This window comes from Sceloporus occidentalis, unplaced genomic scaffold, assembly GCF_023333645.1.
Source record: "Sceloporus occidentalis isolate IW3139 unplaced genomic scaffold, rSceOcc1.0.p SCAF_419, whole genome shotgun sequence".
Taxonomy (NCBI): Eukaryota; Metazoa; Chordata; class Lepidosauria; order Squamata; family Phrynosomatidae; genus Sceloporus; species Sceloporus occidentalis.
Window position 1 is genome coordinate 199,287 of NW_028317399.1, and position 18,353 is coordinate 217,639.

Sequence of the window (18,353 nt, forward strand, 5' to 3'; positions counted from 1 at the left end):
ATTATGAACTGATGGGTAAGATAACTCAAAAAGAGGTTATCCACAAAAACTCAGAGCAGAGCTTGAAGAATTTCCGAGTTGACAATTATAAACTTCAGTTAAAGTATTTAGAGGTTTTCCGTTGAGTGAATTGGGACCCGGATCTCCCAGATTCTCTGACTTTAGGAGGATCTTCCGGAAGCTCAAACTCGGCTCAGATTAATATTACGCCAACAGAAAGCTGTAGGGTGAGCGAGACAGAGACTGCTAGACGAGCCCTTACTGAGATAAGATGAAGTCCAGAGCTTACGTTCTTTGGGTGACAGACTATAACCAAACCCCCAGACCTTTTACACGCCATATAATTACCTTCCGGCCATGGAAATTTACCGCCTTGTTCTGCAAAAAGTAGAGGAAATTTAAAATGTGATTAATATTTTTTACATTAAAACATGCTAATGATCGCTTGGAAGTGAACTCATTCTGTATGTTTACTCACCCCATATTACACGCAGCATTTGTATCGGCCATTCTGTTAAACGCAATAAAGAAAATGGATATAAATCATTAGAAAGTTTAGTAAATTAAAGTGTTTGGTTTCTATGTTTTGAGCCTTCAATTAAAATTCATATTATATACTGATTCGGTGTGAAGATACAAATTGTGTTTCCCATTCCTTTGGTTTGGCTAAAATTTGGAGAGTTTTTATGTTTAGAATTTAAATTAGGTGCAATTTTCTCTCTCACCCCGCAGAGTAAAGAGAAGCCGCTAAAACGGGCGAACCACTGAACGAATTTCTAACCAATATCAGGAAGGTCCTCATTTCTTTTCATTGGCTTCATTTGAGGTCCTTCCTTGTTTTAGGACATTCGTAGAAATGCAAAAATTTGAAAGATTTATTACTATTGAAATGTGTGTCAATTAGTCTGCACAAGTCTAATAAATAGTCTAATGAATAGTCTAATAAATAGTCTAATAAATAGTTTAATATATAGTATAATAAATAGTCCAATGAATAGTCTAATGAAGAGTCTAATAAATAGTCTAATGAATAGTCCAATATTGTACTTTATAGATCATAATCTTGAAAAACAAGTCAACATTTTGTAAATTTACCTTTCATATCCGGAAATTTGCCTTCATTTTCTAAGAAAAAAAAATTAAGAAAGATGTTGAAACTCCATGTAATTATTATTTGTGTAAAACAAGAATCCTCCGCACACTATATTCTGCCATTCTTGATAATATCAAAAGTATTTTATGGACCGACTTGTGTTTTTGACCGCCCTGGAGCTTTAGGGATTAAACCCACAAGACTTTCCTTTTATCATCTCAAGTGGCGAGGACTTTATGTGTTTATCTAGAAGATGGCAGTAAGACGGGACTGATTCACCACCTATAGAAACCACAACTACAGCCGTCCTCGATCTACATCTATTTCATGAAACTCAACATGATTTGGTAAGAGAAATACAGACAACGCTGCTAAAAGTCTTTCATTACATGGCGCTATTGACCATTTTTTCTTTATGTTAGAACTTTTCTTACAAATATCTACAGAATTACATGGAGAACAAATTCACTTCCCCATAACGCAATCTCTCCAATTACCTTTTAGCCAGGAAAGCCAGACTTCTTGTCCTATGAAAAGATAAATAGGGCTTTGTAAAAAATATATAAGTGGCATTCTTTACTGATTCTATAGAAAAAAACATTATTTATGACTGTATGGGTGAAATGGGGGAAAAACATTAATCCACTGAAATCCAGAGGAGACCTCAATAAGTTTCCTGAATGACAACTATAATCGTAAACTGAAACCAGTTATAGGTTTATCAAAAGTCAGTTGGGACCCGGCTCTCCTGGATTCTCTGACTTTAGGAGGATCTCCCGGAAACTCAAACTCAGCTCAGATTAATATTACGCCAATAGAAAGCTGTAGGAACCGGGTGAGCGAGACAGAGACTGCTAGACGAGCTCTTACTGAGATAAGATGAAATCCAGAGTTTACGTTCTTTGGGTGACAGATTATAACCAAACCCCAAAACCTTTTATACTCGATATAATTACCTTCCGGCCATGGAAAATTACCGATTGGTTCTGCAAAAAATGTAGAGCAAATTAAAAAATTAAACATAGTTTTGCATTTAAAATGCTAATGGTATTTTTTTTTCATTTTCTGACTTTTTGGGCAAAATTCATGTTTCTTTATTTGCAAATGAAAGTCATTGCAATCTTCTTAAACCAACATTCTAAAGCTAAATTCACCAGAATTTAAAAATGAGATCTGTCGTCTTACTTTACTACCATATAGCCCAAAAAGGAAATGGAAATATAAAACATAAATACTACAATTAAAATGTAGAACTATATAGATATAAATTTCTCTATAACTTGAACATTTGACTCTGGAGTAAAAGTGCGTTATAAATACCTTCTTTCCCTGGAACGATAGCACCATAATCTACAAAAAAAAATATACATATATAATTTAAAATGTATATTTCCATCGTGTGAAAAAAAAAACAATGACTATTACTTTTTATGTTAGTAAAAATATACTAACCAAATGTGTGATATTGAATTTTCATTGTTGGTCCTGTAAAAAATTTAAAATAAGTTAGTATTCGCTACATTTTTATCCATTTGTAGGTTATTTCAATAAGTTATTGCCGATAGCTCATGTGTACTATATACAGCTCATATGTTTGACTAATCTAATCGTCTGATAATGATTATTTAATTCAACTTTAGCATTGTTAGTCAAAAGACCCTTTTTTCGACGGTTATTACACATATATAATGATCAGCGGCCTCAGACACCAGTAGCGTTATTACCTTTACAAGTATGGAAGAACTACTCTTGGGTTACTTCTCACCTATTGTTTAATTGACTAAGATGAACCATCCCAAACTATCTATTCATAAACGTATTCATAAATTTATACAGAGATAGTACTCACCGTTTAGAGAAGGTGCGATGGACCCATAGGCCATATTTGGAGAATAACCAATGCTTAGAAGGCCAAAAGGCATTCTAGGATTCTTAACAATGTGGAAACTGAAGCCACTCGGCAACCTGAACTCTCCCCAAGAGTATTCTGTTCCCGGGAAATCTCTCCACTGAATCCCTTCTGGAGCCTTATCATCTATAGTGATTCCTGACTGACCCGGTTTCTTGATTATAATAACACCCTTGTTGTTCTCAATGCCTTCCTCCCCGTTGATTTGAGATTTATAACTATAGCTCTTGGTATCAGGCATAGCTGTGAAAAGTGGGTCAATGGGTTGGCCTTCATATATTCCACCAGTGCCATAGAGATAGACTTGAATGTTATTGTTAGCACGCAGAGACAAAGGAGATGACTCTGAGACATCAAATGTGACCATCTCTCCTTCTTCTAGAGGTTTCTTTCCCCTGTCAGTTCCAGATTGGTATTCAAGTTCAGTTGGTTGGTAAGCCATAACCATCACGATGTCTGATTTAGGCTGGAAGGACAGACCGGGAACAAAGTAGGTATCTCCCCAGCGTTCCACTGGTAGGAGCTGCTCGTAGACATGGCCACAGTTTCCATTTTTCTGGGAGCATGTGTGCCCACTTAGGACTGATACCGGATATTGGGCTACTACCTTAGTGCCCGACAGATCGTCTTTGCTCTGAATCTGGATGGCTTGGTGAGGCTCCAAGGTGACACGTAGAATGCTTCCCTTTGGATAATCCTTTCCCTTGAAGTTCACATCTCCTTTTAGATGGATATTAACATTTGTTGGCTTGTCATTGGAGATGATGGCAAACTCTTTATATTCTGGATCAGGTCCCCACGGAGGTGTGACAATGTAATAGAGAATTCCCCAGGATTCCACAGGGTAAAGCAAAGCTGTATCAGAACTGCCATATTTAGAACTACGGGAAACAACTGCCACCCCATGATCGGCTTCAATGACCACTGATCTGGGGGATGTGTCCGTTCCGAGCATCTCTACGGGTTCTGTGATAGGAACAGATACCGTTTTCCCTTTGTTGACCGTCACTTCTTTCTTGAAATCAGTGTTGCTAATGGTAAGCGTGACCTGAGTTGAGGGGTGGGTGCCGGTAATTTGAAACTCCACTTGAGGATTTTCGTCGGATTCGTGATTCTGCAGAAACGTGGTGACAAATTTTTTGCCGACTGTAGTTGCTTCTTCAGGGCCTTTAAATAAAAATAAAATGAAATTGAAATAAAGTAAAATGTGTTTTCCATCTATAATATTTTAACTCTAGATTTTTCTTCAACTCTAGATTTTTCTTCAAAGATTAAATATTTTTTTTATAAGATGTGACTTAAATTTACCTTTTCTTCCAGGTTTTAATACCCTTGGCATCTAATTTTTTTCATAAGTAACATTAATTTATAGAGGGAAAAAGTGACACCTATTCTTTGGGTAAAAGATTATAAATATTTGGTGCACTTTTAACAGATGCTACAATTACCTTCCCGCCATGGAATGTTACCGCCAAATTCTGCAAAAAAAGGAGAGGTTATTTAAAATGTGGAGGTCAGTAATTGTTTTGCAATTAATCATGCTTATGATCATTCCTGAGTCAATCTTCTCATACTGTATGTCTACTCACCCCATTGGGGTTGCTGCATTTGTATTATCCATTCTATTTATTGGAATAAGGAAAACGTATATTAGAAAGTTTTAATTCAAAACAAAAATGCCTTATTTCAATGTTCTGAGAATTCAGTAAAAAACATTTTTTGTTTCTCCTTCCCTTTCTCCGGCTCCCGGTCTCTCCGTAGATCGAGGGGGAAGTCGGCGAAAACAGACAAACGAGTGAATTCATTTCTAATAAGTTTTAGCATTTCTCATTTGTTTTCCTGAGTTTCTTATAGGTTCCCATCTTGTTTTAGGAGATTCTTATAAATACAAATACACAAGTCTAATGTATTTACTAATCAGATTGTACTTTCTAGATAATATTTTTAAAAAATAAATATAAATGTTTAACAATTACCTTTCATCGTAGGAAATTTTGCTTCATTTTCTATAAAAAAAAAAAAAAAAGCGAAGTACTTCATAAACAAAATCTTGAAATACTGTGTATTATATAAATTATATACATCCTTCTCATTCTATCTTATTCATGTTCATTCTCTTAGTGTATTGTATACCAAGGCCTTCCTCTCCTTCCCCAATGCCAAGGAACACGTAAGGGGCTTCTACAACTCAAGGCCATTTTCTTTTTGTTGGCATTCCCCGTCCCGCCGCATGCGGATTAAAATAGTGAGGATGACCTTATGTTAGATGTCCAGCCAAACCAATATCTGTGATAATTACAAAGATTCACTGCTCCGCAACACAATCTCTTCAATTACCTTTTAACCAGGAAAGCCAGCCTTCTTTTCCTAAGAAAAGATAGATAAGGCTCAGTAAAGAGATCTATAAATTCTTTACCGATTAAACAGAAACCAACATTAATTATGAACTGACCAGTAAAATGGGGCAAAAAGAGAAACCCGCAGTACAGCTCAATGAACTTCCTAGTTCTCAACTAAACATGTTAAAATATATAAAAAGATAAACTATTTAGAGGTCCTCAGATAACTGAATTGGGACCCGGATCTCCCGGATTCTCTGACTTTAGGAAGATGACCCAGAAGGTCAAACTTGGCTCAGATTAATATTACGCCAACAGAAAGCTGTAGGAACCGGGTGAGCGAGACAGACACTGCTAGACGAGCTCTTACTGAGATAAAATGAAATCCAGATCTTACAGTCTTTGGGTGACAGATTATAACCAAACCCCAAAACCTTTTACACGCCATATATTTACCTTCCGGCCATTGAAATTTAACACCTTTATCTGCAAAAAGTAGAGGGGATTTAGAATGTGGAAGCGCATCGCCAGCAGTCATGTATCTACAACTATTTTTTCAAACTCAATTTTATTTTGTAAGATTTACCTTTTAGCCATGAAATCCAGTTTTCTTTTGCTAGGAAACGATACAAGGGACTCAGTTGAAAAATATATAAATAGCATTTTTACCAATTACATAGAAAAAAAAGAAATTCATTATGAACTGATGGGTAAGATAACTCAAAAAGAGGTTATCCACAAAAACTCAGAGCAGAGCTTGAAGAATTTCCGAGTTGACAATTATAAACTTCAGTTAAAGTATTTAGAGGTTTTCCGTTGAGTGAATTGGGACCCGGATCTCCCAGATTCTCTGACTTTAGGAGGATCTTCCGGAAGCTCAAACTCGGCTCAGATTAATATTACGCCAACAGAAAGCTGTAGGGTGAGCGAGACAGAGACTGCTAGACGAGCCCTTACTGAGATAAGATGAAGTCCAGAGCTTACGTTCTTTGGGTGACAGACTATAACCAAACCCCCAGACCTTTTACACGCCATATAATTACCTTCCGGCCATGGAAATTTACCGCCTTGTTCTGCAAAAAGTAGAGGAAATTTAAAATGTGATTAATATTTTTTACATTAAAACATGCTAATGATCGCTTGTAAGTGAACTCATTCTGTATGTTTACTCACCCCATATTACACGCAGCATTTGTATCGGCCATTCTGTTAAACGCAATAAAGAAAATGGATATAAATCATTAGAAAGTTTAGTAAATTAAAGTGTTTGGTTTCTATGTTTTGAGCCTTCAATTAAAATTCATATTATATACTGATTCGGTGTGAAGATACAAATTGTGTTTCCCATTCCTTTGGTTTGGCTAAAATTTGGAGAGTTTTTATGTTTAGAATTTAAATTAGGTGCAATTTTCTCTCTCACCCCGCAGAGTAAAGAGAAGCCGCTAAAACGGGCGAACCACTGAACGAATTTCTAACCAATATCAGGAAGGTCCTCATTTCTTTTCATTGGCTTCATTTGAGGTCCTTCCTTGTTTTAGGACATTCGTAGAAATGCAAAAATTTGAAAGATTTATTACTATTGAAATGTGTGTCAATTAGTCTGCACAAGTCTAATAAATAGTCTAATGAATAGTCTAATAAATAGTCTAATAAATAGTTTAATATATAGTATAATAAATAGTCCAATGAATAGTCTAATGAAGAGTCTAATAAATAGTCTAATGAATAGTCCAATATTGTACTTTATAGATCATAATCTTGAAAAACAAGTCAACATTTTGTAAATTTACCTTTCATATCCGGAAATTTGCCTTCATTTTCTAAGAAAAAAAAATTAAGAAAGATGTTGAAACTCCATGTAATTATTATTTGTGTAAAACAAGAATCCTCCGCACACTATATTCTGCCATTCTTGATAATATCAAAAGTATTTTATGGACCGACTTGTGTTTTTGACCGCCCTGGAGCTTTAGGGATTAAACCCACAAGACTTTCCTTTTATCATCTCAAGTGGCGAGGACTTTATGTGTTTATCTAGAAGATGGCAGTAAGACGGGACTGATTCACCACCTATAGAAACCACAACTACAGCCGTCCTCGATCTACATCTATTTCATGAAACTCAACATGATTTGGTAAGAGAAATACAGACAACGCTGCTAAAAGTCTTTCATTACATGGCGCTATTGACCATTTTTTCTTTATGTTAGAACTTTTCTTACAAATATCTACAGAATTACATGGAGAACAAATTCACTTCCCCATAACGCAATCTCTCCAATTACCTTTTAGCCAGGAAAGCCAGACTTCTTGTCCTATGAAAAGATAAATAGGGCTTTGTAAAAAATATATAAGTGGCATTCTTTACTGATTCTATAGAAAAAAACATTATTTATGACTGTATGGGTGAAATGGGGGAAAAACATTAATCCACTGAAATCCAGAGGAGACCTCAATAAGTTTCCTGAATGACAACTATAATCGTAAACTGAAACCAGTTATAGGTTTATCAAAAGTCAGTTGGGACCCGGCTCTCCTGGATTCTCTGACTTTAGGAGGATCTCCCGGAAACTCAAACTCAGCTCAGATTAATATTACGCCAATAGAAAGCTGTAGGAACCGGGTGAGCGAGACAGAGACTGCTAGACGAGCTCTTACTGAGATAAGATGAAATCCAGAGTTTACGTTCTTTGGGTGACAGATTATAACCAAACCCCAAAACCTTTTATACTCGATATAATTACCTTCCGGCCATGGAAAATTACCGATTGGTTCTGCAAAAAATGTAGAGCAAATTAAAAAATTAAACATAGTTTTGCATTTAAAATGCTAATGGTATTTTTTTTTCATTTTCTGACTTTTTGGGCAAAATTCATGTTTCTTTATTTGCAAATGAAAGTCATTGCAATCTTCTTAAACCAACATTCTAAAGCTAAATTCACCAGAATTTAAAAATGAGATCTGTTGTCTTACTTTACTACCATATAGCCCAAAAAGGAAATGGAAATATAAAACATAAATACTACAATTAAAATGTAGAACTATATAGATATAAATTTCTCTATAACTTGAACATTTGACTCTGGAGTAAAAGTGCGTTATAAATACCTTCTTTCCTGGAACAATAGCACCCATAATCTACAAAAAAAAATATACATATATAATTTAAAATGTATAATATTTCCATCGTGTGAAAAAAAAAACAATGACTATTTCTTTTTATGTTAGTAAAAATATACTAACCAAATGTGTGATATTGAATTTTCATTGTTGGTCCTGTAAAAAATTTAAAATAAGTTAGTATTCGCTACATTTTTATCCATTTGTAGGTTATTTCAATAAGTTATTGCCGATAGCTCATGTGTACTATATACAGCTCATATGTTTGACTAATCTAATCGTCTGATAATGATTATTTAATTCAACTTTAGCATTGTTAGTCAAAAGACCCTTTTTTCGACGGTTATTACACATATATAATGATCAGCGGCCTCAGACACCAGTAGCGTTATTACCTTTACAAGTATGGAAGAACTACTCTTGGGTTACTTCTCACCTATTGTTTAATTGACTAAGATGAACCATCCCAAACTATCTATTCATAAACGTATTCATAAATTTATACAGAGATAGTACTCACCGTTTAGAGAAGGTGCGATGGACCCATAGGCCATATTTGGAGAATAACCAATGCTTAGAAGGCCAAAAGGCATTCTAGGATTCTTAACAATGTGGAAACTGAAGCCACTCGGCAACCCTGAACTCTCCCCAAGAGTATTCTGTTCCCGGGAAATCTCTCCACTGAATCCCTTCTGGAGCCTTATCATCTATAGTGATTCCTGACTGACCCGGTTTCTTGATTATAATAACACCCTTGTTGTTCTCAATGCCTTCCTCCCCGTTGATTTGAGATTTATAACTATAGCTCTTGGTATCAGGCATAGCTGTGAAAAGTGGGTCAATGGGTTGGCCTTCATATATTCCACCAGTGCCATAGAGATAGACTTGAATGTTATTGTTAGCACGCAGAGACAAAGGAGATGACTCTGAGACATCAAATGTGACCATCTCTCCTTCTTCTAGAGGTTTCTTTCCCCTGTCAGTTCCAGATTGGTATTCAAGTTCAGTTGGTTGGTAAGCCATAACCATCACGATGTCTGATTTAGGCTGGAAGGACAGACCGGGAACAAAGTAGGTATCTCCCCAGCGTTCCACTGGTAGGAGCTGCTCGTAGACATGGCCACAGTTTCCATTTTTTCTGGGAGCATGTGTGTCCACTTAGGACTGATACCGGATATTGGGGCTACTACCTTAGTGCCCGACAGATCGTCTTTGCTCTGAATCTGGATGGCTTGGTGAGGCTCCAAGGTGACACGTAGAATGCTTCCCTTTGGATAATCCTTTCCCTTGAAGTTCACATCTCCTTTTAGATGGATATTAACATTTGTTGGCTTGTCATTTGGAGATGATGGCAAACTCTTTATATTCTGGATCAGGTCCCCACGGAGGTGTGACAATGTAATAGAGAATTCCCCAGGATTCCACAGGGTAAAGCAAAGCTGTATCAGAACTGCCATATTTAGAACTACGGGAAACAACTGCCACCCCATGATCGGCTTCAATGACCACTGATCTGGGGGATGTGTCCGTTCCGAGCATCTCTACGGGTTCTGTGATAGGAACAGATACCGTTTCCCCTTTGTTGACCGTCACTTCTTTCTTGAAATCAGTGTTGCTAATTGGTAAGCGTGACCTGAGTTGAGGGGTGGGTGCCGGTAATTTGAAACTCCACTTGAGGATTTTCGTCGGATTCGTGATTCTGCAGAAACGTGGTGACAAATTTTTTGCCGACTGTAGTTGCTTCTTCAGGGCCTTTAAATAAAAATAAAATGAAATTGAAATAAAGTAAAATGTGTTTTCCATCTATAATATTTTAACTCTAGATTTTTCTTCAACTCTAGATTTTTCTTCAAAGATTAAATATTTTTTTTATAAGATGTGACTTAAATTTACCTTTTCTTCCAGGTTTTAATACCCTTGGCATCTAATTTTTTTCATAAGTAACATTAATTTATAGAGGGAAAAAGTGACACCTATTCTTTGGGTAAAAGATTATAAATATTTGGTGCACTTTTAACAGATGCTACAATTACCTTCCCGCCATGGAATGTTACCGCCAAATTCTGCAAAAAAAGGAGAGGTTATTTAAAATGTGGAGGTCAGTAATTGTTTTGCAATTAATCATGCTTATGATCATTCCTGAGTCAATTCTTCTCATACTGTATGTCTACTCACCCCATTGGGGTTGCTGCATTTGTATTATCCATTCTATTTATTGGATAAGGAAAACGTATATTAGAAAGTTTTAATTCAAAACAAAAATGCCTTATTTCAATGTTCTGAGAATTCAGTAAAAAACATTTTTTGTTTCTCCTTCCCTTTCTCCGGCTCCCGGTCTCTCCGTAGATCGAGGGGGAAGTCGGCGAAAACAGACAAACGAGTGAATTCATTTCTAATAAGTTTTAGCATTTCTCATTTGTTTTCCTGAGTTTCTTTTAGGTTCCCATCTTGTTTTAGGAGATTCTTATAAATACAAATACACAAGTCTAATGTATTTACTAATCAGATTGTACTTTCTAGATAATATTTTTAAAAAATAAATATAAATGTTTAACAATTACCTTTCATCGTAGGAAATTTTGCTTCATTTTCTATAAAAAAAAAAAAAAAAGCGAAGTACTTCATAAACAAAATCTTGAAATACTGTGTATTATATAAATTATATACATCCTTCTCATTCTATCTTATTCATGTTCATCCTCTTAGTGTATTGTATACCAAGGCCTTCCTCTCCTTCTTCCCCAATGCCAAGGAACACGTAAGGGGCTTCTACAACTCAAGGCCATTTTCTTTTTGTTGGCATTCCCCGTCCCGCCGCATGCGGATTAAAATAGTGAGGATGACCTTATGTTAGATGTCCAGCCAAACCAATATCTGTGATAATTACAAAGATTCACTGCTCCGCAACACAATCTCTTCAATTACCTTTTAACCAGGAAAGCCAGCCTTCTTTTCCTAAGAAAAGATAGATAAGGCTCAGTAAAGAGATCTATAAATTCTTTACCGATTAAACAGAAACCAACATTAATTATGAACTGACCAGTAAAATGGGGCAAAAAGAGAAACCCGCAGTACAGCTCAATGAACTTCCTAGTTCTCAACTAAACATGTTAAAATATATAAAAAGATAAACTATTTAGAGGTCCTCAGATAACTGAATTGGGACCCGGATCTCCCGGATTCTCTGACTTTAGGAAGATGACCCAGAAGGTCAAACTTGGCTCAGATTAATATTACGCCAACAGAAAGCTGTAGGAACCGGGGTGAGCGAGACAGACACTGCTAGACGAGCTCTTACTGAGATAAAATGAAATCCAGATCTTACAGTCTTTGGGTGACAGATTATAACCAAACCCCAAAACCTTTTACACGCCATATATTTACCTTCCGGCCATTGAAATTTAACACCTTTATCTGCAAAAAGTAGAGGGGATTTAGAATGTGGAAGCGCATCGCCAGCAGTCATGTATCTACAACTATTTTTTCAAACTCAATTTTATTTTGTAAGATTTACCTTTTAGCCATGAAATCCAGTTTTCTTTTGCTAGGAAACGATACAAGGGACTCAGTTGAAAAATATATAAATAGCATTTTTACCAATTACATAGAAAAAAAAGAAATTCATTATGAACTGATGGGTAAGATAACTCAAAAAGAGGTTATCCACAAAAACTCAGAGCAGAGCTTGAAGAATTTCCGAGTTGACAATTATAAACTTCAGTTAAAGTATTTAGAGGTTTTCCGTTGAGTGAATTGGGACCCGGATCTCCCAGATTCTCTGACTTTAGGAGGATCTTCCGGAAGCTCAAACTCGGCTCAGATTAATATTACGCCAACAGAAAGCTGTAGGGTGAGCGAGACAGAGACTGCTAGACGAGCCCTTACTGAGATAAGATGAAGTCCAGAGCTTACGTTCTTTGGGTGACAGACTATAACCAAACCCCCAGACCTTTTACACGCCATATAATTACCTTCCGGCCATGGAAATTTACCGCCTTGTTCTGCAAAAAGTAGAGGAAATTTAAAATGTGATTAATATTTTTTACATTAAAACATGCTAATGATCGCTTGGAAGTGAACTCATTCTGTATGTTTACTCACCCCATATTACACGCAGCATTTGTATCGGCCATTCTGTTAAACGCAATAAAGAAAATGGATATAAATCATTAGAAAGTTTAGTAAATTAAAGTGTTTGGTTTCTATGTTTTGAGCCTTCAATTAAAATTCATATTATATACTGATTCGGTGTGAAGATACAAATTGTGTTTCCCATTCCTTTGGTTTGGCTAAAATTTGGAGAGTTTTTATGTTTAGAATTTAAATTAGGTGCAATTTTCTCTCTCACCCCGCAGAGTAAAGAGAAGCCGCTAAAACGGGTGAACCACTGAACGAATTTCTAACCAATATCAGGAAGGTCCTCATTTCTTTTCATTGGCTTCATTTGAGGTCCTTCCTTGTTTTAGGACATTCGTAGAAATGCAAAAATTTGAAAGATTTATTACTATTGAAATGTGTGTCAATTAGTCTGCACAAGTCTAATAAATAGTCTAATGAATAGTCTAATAAATAGTCTAATAAATAGTTTAATATATAGTATAATAAATAGTCCAATGAATAGTCTAATGAAGAGTCTAATAAATAGTCTAATGAATAGTCCAATATTGTACTTTATAGATCATAATCTTGAAAAACAAGTCAACATTTTGTAAATTTACCTTTCATATCCGGAAATTTGCCTTCATTTTCTAAGAAAAAAAAATTAAGAAAGATGTTGAAACTCCATGTAATTATTATTTGTGTAAAACAAGAATCCTCCGCACACTATATTCTGCCATTCTTGATAATATCAAAAGTATTTTATGGACCGACTTGTGTTTTTGACCGCCCTGGAGCTTTAGGGATTAAACCCACAAGACTTTCCTTTTATCATCTCAAGTGGCGAGGACTTTATGTGTTTATCTAGAAGATGGCAGTAAGACGGGACTGATTCACCACCTATAGAAACCACAACTACAGCCGTCCTCGATCTACATCTATTTCATGAAACTCAACATGATTTGGTAAGAGAAATACAGACAACGCTGCTAAAAGTCTTTCATTACATGGCGCTATTGACCATTTTTTCTTTATGTTAGAACTTTTCTTACAAATATCTACAGAATTACATGGAGAACAAATTCACTTCCCCATAACGCAATCTCTCCAATTACCTTTTAGCCAGGAAAGCCAGACTTCTTGTCCTATGAAAAGATAAATAGGGCTTTGTAAAAAATATATAAGTGGCATTCTTTACTGATTCTATAGAAAAAAACATTATTTATGACTGTATGGGTGAAATGGGGGAAAAACATTAATCCACTGAAATCCAGAGGAGACCTCAATAAGTTTCCTGAATGACAACTATAATCGTAAACTGAAACCAGTTATAGGTTTATCAAAAGTCAGTTGGGACCCGGCTCTCCTGGATTCTCTGACTTTAGGAGGATCTCCCGGAAACTCAAACTCAGCTCAGATTAATATTACGCCAATAGAAAGCTGTAGGAACCGGGTGAGCGAGACAGAGACTGCTAGACGAGCTCTTACTGAGATAAGATGAAATCCAGAGTTTACGTTCTTTGGGTGACAGATTATAACCAAACCCCAAAACCTTTTATACTCGATATAATTACCTTCCGGCCATGGAAAATTACCGATTGGTTCTGCAAAAAATGTAGAGCAAATTAAAAAATTAAACATAGTTTTGCATTTAAAATGCTAATGGTATTTTTTTTTCATTTTCTGACTTTTTGGGCAAAATTCATGTTTCTTTATTTGCAAATGAAAGTCATTGCAATCTTCTTAAACCAACATTCTAAAGCTAAATTCACCAGAATTTAAAAATGAGATCTGTCGTCTTACTTTACTACCATATAGCCCAAAAAGGAAATGGAAATATAAAACATAAATACTACAATTAAAATGTAGAACTATATAGATATAAATTTCTCTATAACTTGAACATTTGACTCTGGAGTAAAAGTGCGTTATAAATACCTTCTTTCCCTGGAACGATAGCACCATAATCTACAAAAAAAAATATACATATATAATTTAAAATGTATAATATTTCCATCGTGTGAAAAAAAAAACAATGACTATTTCTTTTTATGTTAGTAAAAATATACTAACCAAATGTGTGATATTGAATTTTCATTGTTGGTCCTGTAAAAAATTTAAAATAAGTTAGTATTCGCTACATTTTTATCCATTTGTAGGTTATTTCAATAAGTTATTGCCGATAGCTCATGTGTACTATATACAGCTCATATGTTTGACTAATCTAATCGTCTGATAATGATTATTTAATTCAACTTTAGCATTGTTAGTCAAAAGACCCTTTTTTCGACGGTTATTACACATATATAATGATCAGCGGCCTCAGACACCAGTAGCGTTATTACCTTTACAAGTATGGAAGAACTACTCTTGGGTTACTTCTCACCTATTGTTTAATTGACTAAGATGAACCATCCCAAACTATCTATTCATAAACGTATTCATAAATTTATACAGAGATAGTACTCACCGTTTAGAGAAGGTGCGATGGACCCATAGGCCATATTTGGAGAATAACCAATGCTTAGAAGGCCAAAAGGCATTCTAGGATTCTTAACAATGTGGAAACTGAAGCCACTCGGCAACCTGAACTCTCCCCAAGAGTATTCTGTTCCCGGGAAATCTCTCCACTGAATCCCTTCTGGAGCCTTATCATCTATAGTGATTCCTGACTGACCCGGTTTCTTGATTATAATAACACCCTTGTTGTTCTCAATGCCTTCCTCCCCGTTGATTTGAGATTTATAACTATAGCTCTTGGTATCAGGCATAGCTGTGAAAAGTGGGTCAATGGGTTGGCCTTCATATATTCCACCAGTGCCATAGAGATAGACTTGAATGTTATTGTTAGCACGCAGAGACAAAGGAGATGACTCTGAGACATCAAATGTGACCATCTCTCCTTCTTCTAGAGGTTTCTTTCCCCTGTCAGTTCCAGATTGGTATTCAAGTTCAGTTGGTTGGTAAGCCATAACCATCACGATGTCTGATTTAGGCTGGAAGGACAGACCGGGAACAAAGTAGGTATCTCCCCAGCGTTCCACTGGTAGGAGCTGCTCGTAGACATGGCCACAGTTTCCATTTTTCTGGGAGCATGTGTGTCCACTTAGGACTGATACCGGATATTGGGCTACTACCTTAGTGCCCGACAGATCGTCTTTGCTCTGAATCTGGATGGCTTGGTGAGGCTCCAAGGTGACACGTAGAATGCTTCCCTTTGGATAATCCTTTCCCTTGAAGTTCACATCTCCTTTTAGATGGATATTAACATTTGTTGGCTTGTCATTGGAGATGATGGCAAACTCTTTATATTCTGGATCAGGTCCCCACGGAGGTGTGACAATGTAATAGAGAATTCCCCAGGATTCCACAGGGTAAAGCAAAGCTGTATCAGAACTGCCATATTTAGAACTACGGGAAACAACTGCCACCCCATGATCGGCTTCAATGACCACTGATCTGGGGGATGTGTCCGTTCCGAGCATCTCTACGGGTTCTGTGATAGGAACAGATACCGTTTCCCCTTTGTTGACCGTCACTTCTTTCTTGAAATCAGTGTTGCTAATGGTAAGCGTGACCTGAGTTGAGGGGTGGGTGCCGGTAATTTGAAACTCCACTTGAGGATTTTCGTCGGATTCGTGATTCTGCAGAAACGTGGTGACAAATTTTTTGCCGACTGTAGTTGCTTCTTCAGGGCCTTTAAATAAAAATAAAATGAAATTGAAATAAAGTAAAATGTGTTTTCCATCTATAATATTTTAACTCTAGATTTTTCTTCAACTCTAGATTTTTCTTCAAAGATTAAATATTTTTTTTATAAGATGTGACTTAAATTTACCTTTTCTTCCAGGTTTTAATACCCTTGGCATCTAATTTTTTTCATAAGTAACATTAATTTATAGAGGGAAAAAGTGACACCTATTCTTTGGGTAAAAGATTATAAATATTTGGTGCACTTTTAACAGATGCTACAATTACCTTCCCGCCATGGAATGTTACCGCCAAATTCTGCAAAAAAAGGAGAGGTTATTTAAAATGTGGAGGTCAGTAATTGTTTTGCAATTAATCATGCTTATGATCATTCCTGAGTCAATCTTCTCATACTGTATGTCTACTCACCCCATTGGGGTTGCTGCATTTGTATTATCCATTCTATTTATTGGAATAAGGAAAACGTATATTAGAAAGTTTTAATTCAAAACAAAAATGCCTTATTTCAATGTTCTGAGAATTCAGTAAAAAACATTTTTTGTTTCTCCTTCCCTTTCTCCGGCTCCCGGTCTCTCCGTAGATCGAGGGGGAAGTCGGCGAAAACAGACAAACGAGTGAATTCATTTCTAATAAGTTTTAGCATTTCTCATTTGTTTTCCTGAGTTTCTTTTAGGTTCCCATCTTGTTTTAGGAGATTCTTATAAATACAAATACACAAGTCTAATGTATTTACTAATCAGATTGTACTTTCTAGATAATATTTTTAAAAAATAAATATAAATGTTTAACAATTACCTTTCATCGTAGGAAATTTTGCTTCATTTTCTATAAAAAAAAAAAAAAAGCGAAGTACTTCATAAACAAAATCTTGAAATACTGTGTATTATATAAATTATATACATCCTTCTCATTCTATCTTATTCATGTTCATCCTCTTAGTGTATTGTATACCAAGGCCTTCCTCTCCTTCTTCCCCAATGCCAAGGAACACGTAAGGGGCTTCTACAACTCAAGGCCATTTTCTTTTTGTTGGCATTCCCCGTCCCGCCGCATGCGGATTAAAATAGTGAGGATGACCTTATGTTAGATGTCCAGCCAAACCAATATCTGTGATAATTACAAAGATTCACTGCTCCGCAACACAATCTCTTCAATTACCTTTTAACCAGGAAAGCCAGCCTTCTTTTCCTAAGAAAAGATAGATAAGGCTCAGTAAAGAGATCTATAAATTCTTTACCGATTAAACAGAAACCAACATTAATTATGAACTGACCAGTAAAATGGGGCAAAAAGAGAAACCCGCAGTACAGCTCAATGAACTTCCTAGTTCTCAACTAAACATGTTAAAATATATAAAAAGATAAACTATTTAGAGGTCCTCAGATAACTGAATTGGGACCCGGATCTCCCGGATTCTCTGACTTTAGGAAGATGACCCAGAAGGTCAAACTTGGCTCAGATTAATATTACGCCAACAGAAAGCTGTAGGAACCGGGTGAGCGAGACAGACACTGCTAGACGAGCTCTTACTGAGATAAAATGAAATCCAGATCTTACAGTCTTTGGGTGACAGATTATAACCAAACCCCAAAACCTTTTACACGCCATATATTTACCTTCCGGCCATTGAAATTTAACACCTTTATCTGCAAAAAGTAGAGGGGATTTAGAATGTGGAAGCGCATCGCCAGCAGTCATGTATCTACAACTATTTTTTCAAACTCAATTTTATTTTGTAAGATTTACCTTTTAGCCATGAAATCCAGTTTTCTTTTGCTAGGAAACGATACAAGGGACTCAGTTGAAAAATATATAAATAGCATTTTTACCAATTACATAGAAAAAAAAGAAATTCATTATGAACTGATGGGTAAGATAACTCAAAAAGAGGTTATCCACAAAAACTCAGAGCAGAGCTTGAAGAATTTCCGAGTTGACAATTATAAACTTCAGTTAAAGTATTTAGAGGTTTTCCGTTGAGTGAATTGGGACCCGGATCTCCCAGATTCTCTGACTTTAGGAGGATCTTCCGGAAGCTCAAACTCGGCTCAGATTAATATTACGCCAACAGAAAGCTGTAGGG

The 18,353-nt window shown here is 36.0% G+C and overlaps 2 protein-coding genes and 1 pseudogene across 2 annotated transcripts; all 3 read right to left on the reverse strand.

Annotated features, from left to right (window-relative positions):
- Positions 1 to 470: 470 nt before the first annotated feature.
- On the reverse strand, positions 471 to 5,879 carry LOC149272785 (peptidylaminoacyl-L/D-isomerase-like). Its single transcript, XM_089506737.1, has 6 exons — positions 5,798 to 5,879; positions 4,979 to 5,008; positions 2,943 to 4,169; positions 2,414 to 2,443; positions 1,096 to 1,125; positions 471 to 511 (listed from the first exon to the last, which is right to left on the reverse strand). Exons 1-6 carry the CDS (start codon positions 5,877 to 5,879, stop codon positions 471 to 473), a joined length of 1,440 nt encoding a protein of 479 aa, XP_089362863.1.
- Positions 5,880 to 6,506: 627 nt separating this feature from the next.
- Positions 6,507 to 11,927, reverse strand: LOC149272786 (peptidylaminoacyl-L/D-isomerase-like; annotated as a pseudogene).
- A 627-nt stretch (positions 11,928 to 12,554) lies between these two features.
- On the reverse strand, positions 12,555 to 17,968 carry LOC149272787 (peptidylaminoacyl-L/D-isomerase-like). The gene is made up of 6 exons (XM_089506738.1): positions 17,887 to 17,968; positions 17,066 to 17,095; positions 15,030 to 16,256; positions 14,498 to 14,527; positions 13,180 to 13,209; positions 12,555 to 12,595 (listed from the first exon to the last, which is right to left on the reverse strand). Exons 1-6 carry the CDS (start codon positions 17,966 to 17,968, stop codon positions 12,555 to 12,557), a joined length of 1,440 nt encoding a protein of 479 aa, XP_089362864.1.
- Positions 17,969 to 18,353: the final 385 nt, after the last annotated feature.

Coding starts and splice junctions, on each gene's coding strand:
- LOC149272785 (XM_089506737.1), bottom strand. CDS start 5,879: ATGACTGCTGGCGATGCGCTTCCACATTCTAAATCCCCTCTACTTTTT. Junction 5,009..5,797: donor TAAATTTCAATGGCCGGAAG/GTAAATATATGG, acceptor TTTTTTTTATAG/AAAATGAAGCAAAATTTCCT. Junction 1,126..2,413: donor TATCGTTCCAGGGAAAGAAG/GTATTTATAACG, acceptor TTTTTTTCTTAG/AAAATGAAGGCAAATTTCCG.
- LOC149272787 (XM_089506738.1), bottom strand. CDS start 17,968: ATGACTGCTGGCGATGCGCTTCCACATTCTAAATCCCCTCTACTTTTT. Junction 16,257..17,065: donor AAAATTTCCTACGATGAAAG/GTAATTGTTAAA, acceptor TTTTATTTAAAG/GCCCTGAAGAAGCAACTACA. Junction 14,528..15,029: donor CATCGCACCTTCTCTAAACG/GTGAGTACTATC, acceptor TTTTTTTTGTAG/ATTATGGTGCTATCGTTCCA.